Raw genomic sequence first — 9,448 nt, forward strand, 5'->3', positions numbered from 1 at the left:
TTTGTGCCCCACTATTTGGACAGGTTTCCATGCTGTATCTCTTCTAGTCCTCAGGACGCCCTAAGAGGAACTCAGTATTGTTACCTACATTACTTTTAATTCCAAGGTTTCTGATGCTCCCATTTTATTTATATTTATAACCCTAGTGTCTCCAGGGTCTTAATCACCAAATAAAAGCATTTTGAATTCTCACCTTGAGTGATTTCAGGAGTGTAGCCCCAACCCTCCCCCGCCATGACTCTCTTGGAGTTTCTGAGACTCCAAGAGAGTCATGGGGGTGGGGTTGGGGCTACACTCTTGATCTCTCTTGACCCATGGACCCTTTAGCTGTCTGGTGAAGCCTACAAGATCCTTCTCAGAATAATTGTTTTATAGGCGGGGAGGGGCGCCATTTTGGCAACTTCGGCGTGCTGTCACCTTGATGCTAACATTACTCCCCTCTCATAAAATTCAGTTCCCTTCATCCTATGCCTGTGCAAGCCTCAGAGCTGGTAGCTTTTCACCTTTACACTTTTTATCAACGTCAAGATTATATATAATAAATTCACAAGTGAAGAAATCCACTTATTTTTGAAAGGTCATTCTCACAAGTTATCAAAGAAATGCAAATTAAAATAAGTTCCATTTTTTACCTATAAAATTGGCAAAGATGAAAGTAATTATATATTCAATAATTGGCAAAGGTGTGGTTAAAGTTGGCACTGTCACCTTCCACTGGTGAGAGGGTAAATAAATATTCATATGTGATGTATAAAGATTATTATTTTCTTGTTGAACCTGTAATTCAACCCCTAGGAAATATGCTAAGGAAAGTACTGAAGCTGCACAAATATATTTATGCACAAAGATAGTCATTGCAGCTTTACTTTTAATATTGAAAAATGCTGAACAACCTAAATATTCAACAATAGATTTGTTAAATAAATTATGGTAAAACCAAATGAAAAATATTTTAACACCATGGGAACTGAGCAAGCCACAATGTTGAGTGGAAGGAATTAAGAAACAAAAATACATACTAGAATAATCATAAATATTGTTTTGAGTTGAAATGAAGAGACCAAAGGCCTCTGGTTAATTCTCAGTGATGGGATTACCAGTAATTTTTATCGTTTTTCTCTATTTTCCAAATTTGCTACAAAGACCATTACTTTTATAATTAGAAAAATACATATGTGTATCTTTAAGTTTAATTATATATCTATACGTCCTTCTACATGTGTATATATGCATATATTTCAGTTAAGTTCCAACGCTGCTTTCTTTACTTCCTGAGAAGTGAAGCTGTTCTCCAGACAAGCCATGTAAAGGAAATTCCAGGTAAGCATATGCCAAGTAAGGGTGCTTCCCTGACTCCCCCAGTTTCCACAGGGCACCACCCTCAGTCTTTTGGACTCACTGGGTAAGTGAATACCTTCCTTATGTGCTCTTCTCCCCCACACCTTCACATCCGGATATTCATCAACTCAGGAGGTCAGAGCTGGAAGAAACCTCAATGACGGATCAAAGGTTCTTGATCTCTCTTGACCCATGGACCCTTTAGCTGTCTGGTGAAGCCTACAAGATCCTTCTCAGAATAATTGTTTTATAGGCATAAAACAAAACATGTAGGATTTCAAAAGAAAACATTCATTCCTTGCGCAGTAGATTTCAGGCTATGTCCCTCACGTTTAACACAAACTGAAGCTACCTGAAAAAGGAACTCACCTGCGGTCAGATGTCCTGGCCCTCTGGCCAGTATCCATCACTCCCTTCTTCTGAGTGACTTAGGCAATTCTCCTGCAGCTTTTCAGTCTTAAACCTTCCTTCCTACCAGTCTAGGAAATGGCCCCTAGATATAGCAAATTTGCAAGGTCAACATTGCTGTTTCCATTTCCAGATGAGGAGATGGACATCCAGGGAGGCCAGTACAGGCAGGGAGGATGGCCCTACCTCTAATATACCAGGGGTTCATGTGTCCTGCTCTAGCTAATTGAAGCTCATCCTAATTGAAGGACTTCTAGGCAGGATGGCCCTACCTCTAATATACCAGGGGTTCATGTGTCCTGCTCTAGTGAATTGAAGGACTTCAGTGGGACAAGCTAGAAAGGGAACACTCTTCTCCCTCTGCTCAGAGGCAAGAGGCTGCCTGGGGGTGAAGTCAACTCAGAAGAAAATGGAACTCAGGGAAGGTACGAAACTCTGAGAAGGCAGGATGTTTGTGGGGCTTTTGATCTAGCTGAGCCTGAAACAGGTCCCTAAGTTTTCAACTCACGAGCCAAAACATTACCACTCCCTTTATTTTTTTAAGCCAGTTTGACCTGGGTTCAATTACCTGCAACCAAGTATCCAGACTAAGTTACATATTGGTTACCTCTATTTTCCAGGTGAGAAATACTGAGGCAATCCAGGAGAATTATCTGACTACCAAGTAGCCAGGCCATATCTGAATTCTATTATTCCTGACCTCCAAGCCTTAATCACAACTGCATCCAACTTTAGGCAAAGGTCCAGAATCACTCCTCCTTAGAGGAGTCAGACCCTTTGGCCAAAAGGTCCACTCATTATTCTTGCATATCCTCCAGCTTTCACTCAAAATCAAAAGTTTGGAGGCTCGTAGCTGTGACCACCTACCACTGTAACACCCCTTGGGGGCCTGGTCTTCTTACATATACATCTCATCAGGCTGCCCATGTAAGGTCCTCTCTTCTTCAATTTATAGTCAATGTTCTTTCTATCTCCTCTAACCTGCAAGAATGGCATAGAATCCCCACAGGCATTGTTGGGGAAGAGGACCTTAAGTGGCAACAGTTCAAAGCCCTCCTCCCATCACCTCCTCCTTCCCCAGTCAGACACCTCCCTGCTTTTGCTGCAGCCCCAGCTCACCTGTAAATCAGTACCTCATCGTCAGAGCAGTTGTACTGCAGCTGGTACATCTTCACGCGGGGTGCTGACTTACTGACCGACCACTTGACCAGGGCCGAGGTGGTGGTCACATCAGACACAAGCACAGCCCGTTCTGGTGGGCTTTTGGGAGGCTCTCCACCCCCGCTGCCTCCACCTCCTCGGCTGGTCTTGCTGGAGCCAGTGATGTCCGAGAGGCGTGACTTGGGGGGTGCGGTGCGGCTGGTGCTGTTGCTGAGGTGTGGCAGCTGGACGATGGAGACCTCCACCATAGCTGTGGCCTCCCCTGCGGCGTTGGCGGCAATGCAGGTGAAGGCGCCACTGTCCTGAGATGTGGTGATGAGGATGTCCAGGGTGCCGTTGTCGTACACGGCAGTCCTAGAAGAGTTGCCCACAAGGCGGTCATCGGGGGCCACCCAGTGGATGAAGGGGCTGGGGTCCCCGATGGCCTTGCACTTGAGCATGGCCGCCTGGCCTTCCAGAACCAGGAGCTTGTGCGTGTGCTGGGTGATGAGAGGTGGCTCACACACAAACTCCTCCTCGCGCACATGCCAGAAGTAGCGGCCCTTGAGGCCCCCGGGGGAGCCACAGGTCTCTAGGTCATCATCCCGCTCAAGCCTGCGCAGCCAGAGGAGCTCACAGTTGCAGTGCAAGGGGTTCCCCCCAAAACTAAAGGACAAAGGTGGAGCAAAGGGTGTGGCAGTCAGAGCAGAGGCCTGGGAACGGGCAAAGATGGGGTCTGGGGGCAGCTTCTGCAGCCTGTTGGAAGTGAGATCTAGGCGAGCCAGTTTCTGCAGGTCGGCAAAGGTGCCCTCGGCAATATGGTCCAGTAGGTTGTGGTCCAGACTCAGCTGGTGCAGGTTGACCATGCGCCGCACGGAGCCCCAGGGCAGGCCATGGAGGTTGTTGTAGGAGAGGTCCAGGTCCTCCAGTGTCAGTAAGAAGTCCTCGAAAGCCTCATCAGCAATGCCGCCCAGCTGGTTATTGTTCACAATGAGGTGCTGCAGGTTGACCAGGCCACGCAGAGTGTCCTCCCCAAGGCTGGGCAGCCGGTTGCTGTCAAGGTGCAGGGAGCGGAGACTCTCGAGGTCCAGGAAGGAGAACGGCTGGATGTAGCTGATGGTATTCCTGGACAGGGTCAGGTCCACCAGCCCTGACATGTTGGCGAAATCCTGGCGACCAATGTGGATGATGAAGTTGCCGCCCAGACGCAACTCCACCGTCCTCCGGTCAATGTCAGGGGGCACGAAGAGCAGCCCTTTGGAGGGGCACAGGGTCCCCAGCGACTCAGACAGGTTCTGGCAGACACAGTACTTGGGGCAGGCATCGACCACGGCAAAAGCCATGCCAAATGCCAGCAGGCCGCCAAGCAGGGTCTCCATGGTCTGGTCACTCAGACCTCGGCGCCTGGAAAGGAGGGACACAAGGTCAGGGTCAGGAGGTAACTTCCTAGTGACCACCACTTCCTGCCTCACATGAACCCCTGCCTTGAGGAGCTGCAGAGAATGGCATCTGCTCATGCAAAGTATAATCTCTTCTACTAATCCTTCTAACACAGTTCTACTTTTTTCCCCTTAGCTCTTATCCATCTTCTAACAGACTATTTAATGTATTTATAAATTATGTTTATGAAATATTTCTTATCTCTCCCACTAGAATGTCAGCTCCTGGAGGGCAAGTCCTTTTGTCTGTTTTGTTAATTGCTATATCTCATGCATCTAGCACAGTCCCTGGAACATAATAAGTGCTCAATCTATACTTGTTGGATGGATAGATGAATGGCGGATAGATGGATGGATGGATGGATGGATGGATGGATGGATGGATGGATGGATGGATGGATGGATGGATGGATAGATGGATGGATGGATAGAAGGAAGAAGAATTCTGTACCAGTGGTTCATTTATGATCATTGGATTTGAAAAGTGCGTTATAACTGTACTTTGAAGCAGTTTTACCTTCTTAATTGGTTTAGACTCAGCATGAAATTAAATTGGATCAGCATTCCTTAAGAACAAGAACATGGAGGAGAGAATTGGCCCTGGAGACGCCAGGGTTAGTGAGAAACTGGCTTTTGAATAAATTCTTCACCATGGAGAATCCACATAGTAGATGCATCTTTGGAAATTCAAGGAAGTAAAGGAGGCAGTGGGACATAAACTTCTTCTGAATACTTAGTATGTGCTGGGTTCTCTGCCCAGAATTTCAAATGCATCATCTCATCTGGGCTTCAGGAACACCCTTCATAAGGCAGGACTTACCTGTATATGTAGATGAGGACTTGTCCACGGCCTAATATCGTCTCTCAGGTCTTTACTCAAAAATCACCTTCTTACCCACACCCCACTCAGACTGTGAATTCCCCTCTTCCCTGCTTTGTGCTTTCCCCTTGAAATTTATCTAACTTACCTAACTTACCGTATGTATTTTTCTTATCTGTCTTGTTTATTGTTTGTCTTTTTAAAGTTTATTTTTTTTAATTCATTTTTTGTCACAGTTGACATGTCTTATATTAGTTTCAGGTATACAACATAGTGATTAGACATTTATATACCTTACTAAGTGATCGCCCCGTTAAGTCTAGTACCCATCTGATACCATACACGGTTATTACAATATCATTGACTATATTCCCTATGCTGTACTTCACATCTTATTGTTTGTCTACCTCACTGGCAACAAAGTCCCAAGAGGCTGGGACTTATTTTCACTCATTACTATACTCTCAAAGTCTAAAACACCCCCTGACACATAGTAGGTGTTTTTGCATGAATGAATATCTAGAAAAGGAAGAAAAAGGACTTTGGCCCAGGTCTTTGTGCTTTTGCATATGACACTTTTCTCACTATTCCATGTTGTACTGTCCATGGCCCTATTTATATAATACTAAAAATTACATCAATCAAGTTGGACTTTTGGAAAATTATGCACTCTGCTTGTGTAGCATCATGCAGACCAGCAACTCTCAAATTGCCTTCTAAGAGTGCTATTTAGAGTTTTGTAAGAAAGGCTTCTAAGGCCAATGAGTTGGGGAAGTGTTGCCTACTCTGGCTGGCTCCTGCAAAAGCTCTATGCGCATTAGCAGGTTCAGAAGGGTTGAGAAATTCTGCTGCAGTAAAGAAACTGGATTAATGTTTAATTCTGCATTGCTCCCTTTTTCTGTCTTGGGTAAATCTACTCTTTTTTCCGAGCAACAACTATTAATATCTTGAGGAAGGAGCACTTCATAGCTCCTAGTTTAAGGAGCACAGCCGCAGACAAAACAACTAGCTAATAAAACAAAGATATGTTGTAAATTTAAAAACCTATATAGTAAATTTAAAAAGCTATTCCAATCAGGTACTATTTTATTGTGAAGATTTGAATTTTATTATGTCTGTTTAAGGGTAAATTCCCACCTGAGAGCCTTCAGGTCTAGAGACTTACCCTGTATTTCATCTGGAGAGAGTATTGTTTCTGAGCAGCACTGTCCAATAGAAATATAATACTACCCATAAATGTAATTTTGAATTTTCTAGTGGCCATATTTTTTTAAAGTAAAAAGGAACAGGTGAAATCAATTTAGATAACATATTTTATGTAAACTACTATAACCAAAAATATGAGTTCAACATGTAATCGATACAAACAAATTTTAATGAGATGTTTAATAATCTTTTATTTGTATTAAGTCTTCAAAATTGGGTGGGTATTTAACACTTAGCGCACAACTCAAGTGCTCACTAGCCATGTGTGGCTATTGACTACGCTATTAGACAATGCTGTTAAAGCAGATGGAGGGTTAAATCCAGCCTACCTCTTGTTTTTCTAAATAAAGTTTTTTTAGAACACGCCCTGCTCACTCATTTGCACATTGTCTATGGCTTTTTTCGGGCAGAGATGAAGAGTACCAGGGGATACAATGTGGTCAGCAAAGCCTAAAATATTTGCTCTTTTGCCCTTTATAGAAAAAGTGTGCTGACCTCTGTCCTAGGGGATTTTTTTTTTTTTCCTTTTCATCTTCTTCATTATGGTCACTTCATTAAAAGCCTTTGTCAACATGCCTAATTCCACACAGTTCTGCTCTGGGCTCCCATGAGCAGCCACCCACCCTGCCAGTCCCTGCTCTAGCTAATCTCCTACCTGAGGAGTACCAGCCCACACTGACCCAGATCCCACCAAGCACATTCATCCCAGAGGCGCCTACATGTGGAAGCTTTGGCACCTTCTCCATGCCCAGATGTGTTCTGGTCTCTAGGTCCACATTTAGCTGGGGCTTGGTGAAACAATAGGAATCATCTCCACTTGCATTAACTTTCTTATTTTTTAACACAACGATAAGTCTTTGAAAGAGTTGGTCCTGCCCACTACCCCGGTGTATTTCTTTCTACTCTCTATCTCTCTCTTTGCTCTTCATGACTCAGCTACACTCAACCTCTCTCACTTATAAATGCCATGTTTGATCATCCTCCAGGACTTCCTACATGCTCTGGTTTCTTCGCAGCTTCTCTCCTACCTCCACTCCTGCCTGGCCAAGCTCCTATTCTATCTCCGGGCCTCAGTTTAAATACTACCTATTCCAGGAAGCTTCTCCAAAACCTAGAGCTAATCAGGCCTTCTTGCTATTTACCATTTTGCCCCCTGTGCTTGCCCTAAATGTTGATCATCATAGTTTTCATTATAATTCCTTAATTACTTACCTGTCTGCTTTCCTAGGCTATAAACTCCCAAAGGCAGGAAACTTACCTGTCTTATCCACCCATCACTGTATCCTTAGTACCCAGCTCCACATCTGACTCATAGGAAGTGCCAAATAAATATCAATTCAAAAATGAATGAAATACAATGCTGAGCAAAGTGAGTTTCTGGCATTGGCACTGAGGGGTTCTGAGTTCTGTATCAACACTGTCCAAGGTTCATTTGGATAATCAGCTGAGAAAACCATTTTTACAGAGTAGCCTGCAGAAGTATCATCTGTCTACCATCAGTTGTGTTTTCCAGCATGGCTCACCATGACAGTAAAGTTAGGGAGGCCATCCATATTTCTCTGACATCTGCATCTCGCCAAGTAGAGGTAGTGGTACACCCTTAGACCCACTGAGGACATGGATAGATGCACCCAAGGATGTCCCTCACTGTTTAAACTGTAAGTGGCTGTGTGCATGAGTGCGTACATGTATGTGTACATGTATAGAGGGTGGATAGTCTTCTTCAAGCCTACAGCCTGTGGAAAAAAAATGTCTTCCTTATGTGGTCTCGTCAGTAAACACTGCAATGGGAGGCTAAGCAGTGCCTCCCAGCATTTTCACATCATGGCACACATGGGTAATGATAATATTTGTCAAGCATATCTGCTTGTCAGGGCAGAGGCTGTTGATGGTCTGTACTGGATATCTTCCCTCTAGATCCTCTCTCCACCCTCCTTGACCCTGTTCTGTGTCATGGGAGACTGCCCAGTATGAGCTGCATTAGCACAATATGGATGGCTTTCCCCATCCTACTGTGTTCTCTGGGCCTTTCCATCCTTGGGTCTGTCACCTGCTCTCTGGTAGACAGCCACAGCAGTGGCAGCAAGCAGGGAAGATTCAGACACGTTGCGATGCACACCCTGCCCAGGGCTCATTGTTTCAAATAGTTTTGTCCCTGTAAATCATGCTAAACAAATAACATTTAAAAAAAAAAAAGTTTGTTGAGGATTAACAAACGTCTAATGAATTCAAATCTGTGACATAATAGAGCTGGGTAAATATATTTTTAAGTAATCAGCATGGAAGATTACTGACAGAGAAGTGACTATTGAATCTTAATTAAAATTGTATTCTGAGAACTATCACTTAATATATTACTCTCACAACCAAACAAAAAGCAGCTTAAACCTCAAGTTGGAAGGGAGGTGAGTGGACTGGGTCGATACTCATAATTAGTGCGCATTAGGGGTGAGGTGAGGGAGTTCTTTCTTTTGAGCAGGAAATTGAACAAATGCTGGAAGGAGCAGCCTAGGTCCCTGTAAGCATTTCAGATGGTTGAAGGTGGTGGAGAGCAAGGAGAGGTAGAGATGAGGATGAGAGTGTTGCTATCAGGAACAAAGAAACAGATGAAAGTGGACAGGAGGGGCCACGGGAGTATTTGTGGGCAAAGCTGAGAGAGGTGCATGGGGATCAGAAGTGAGGCTGTGAAGTGGATGTGGTATCAAATGTCAAAATCAGCCTTCAGAGGAGGAATCCATGCAGAGGAGTCAGAGCTTGTTTGCTCAGAATATCTATGAGCCATGGCTGGGAGGAGGGAAGGGAAGAGTAGGGGGCGTTGCCAGGAAAGGCAGAAACAGAGTAAGGAAGAGAAACACCCTGTATCTGTAGTGCCTGAGAATTGGTGCGTCTCTCTCTCTCTTTATGTTTACCCAGGATAGGAATGGTGCCTCTTTCCTCCCTTGGTTTCTTCATGTCATCTTCACAACAACTCTGCAAGGTGAGTGCTGCCACTAGTCCATAAAGTGCTCTTGTACAAGTAGGAAGAGATGACTCGCTGGGTGTTTACAGGGCTCCTTAGCTGAATAACATCGTGCAATGAGCAACCTGTCTGACCATA

General features: G+C 44.4%; 1 protein-coding gene across 1 annotated transcript in view; it reads right to left on the reverse strand.

Moving 5' to 3' along the window:
• The window catches only part of LRFN2 (leucine rich repeat and fibronectin type III domain containing 2), a 189,696-nt gene that overhangs the window by 40,803 nt on the left and 139,445 nt on the right, over positions 1-9,448 (reverse strand). The window contains exon 2 of the mRNA XM_011354569.1: positions 2,866-4,290. Coding sequence (XP_011352871.1) covers positions 2,866-4,265 — 1,400 coding nt within the window. The 5' untranslated portion in view covers positions 4,266-4,290. The remainder of the gene's footprint in view (positions 1-2,865; positions 4,291-9,448) is intronic.

The sequence above is a fragment of the Pteropus vampyrus genome, unplaced genomic scaffold, assembly GCF_000151845.1.
Source record: "Pteropus vampyrus isolate Shadow unplaced genomic scaffold, Pvam_2.0 Scaffold18, whole genome shotgun sequence".
NCBI classification, from domain to species: Eukaryota; Metazoa; Chordata; class Mammalia; order Chiroptera; family Pteropodidae; genus Pteropus; species Pteropus vampyrus.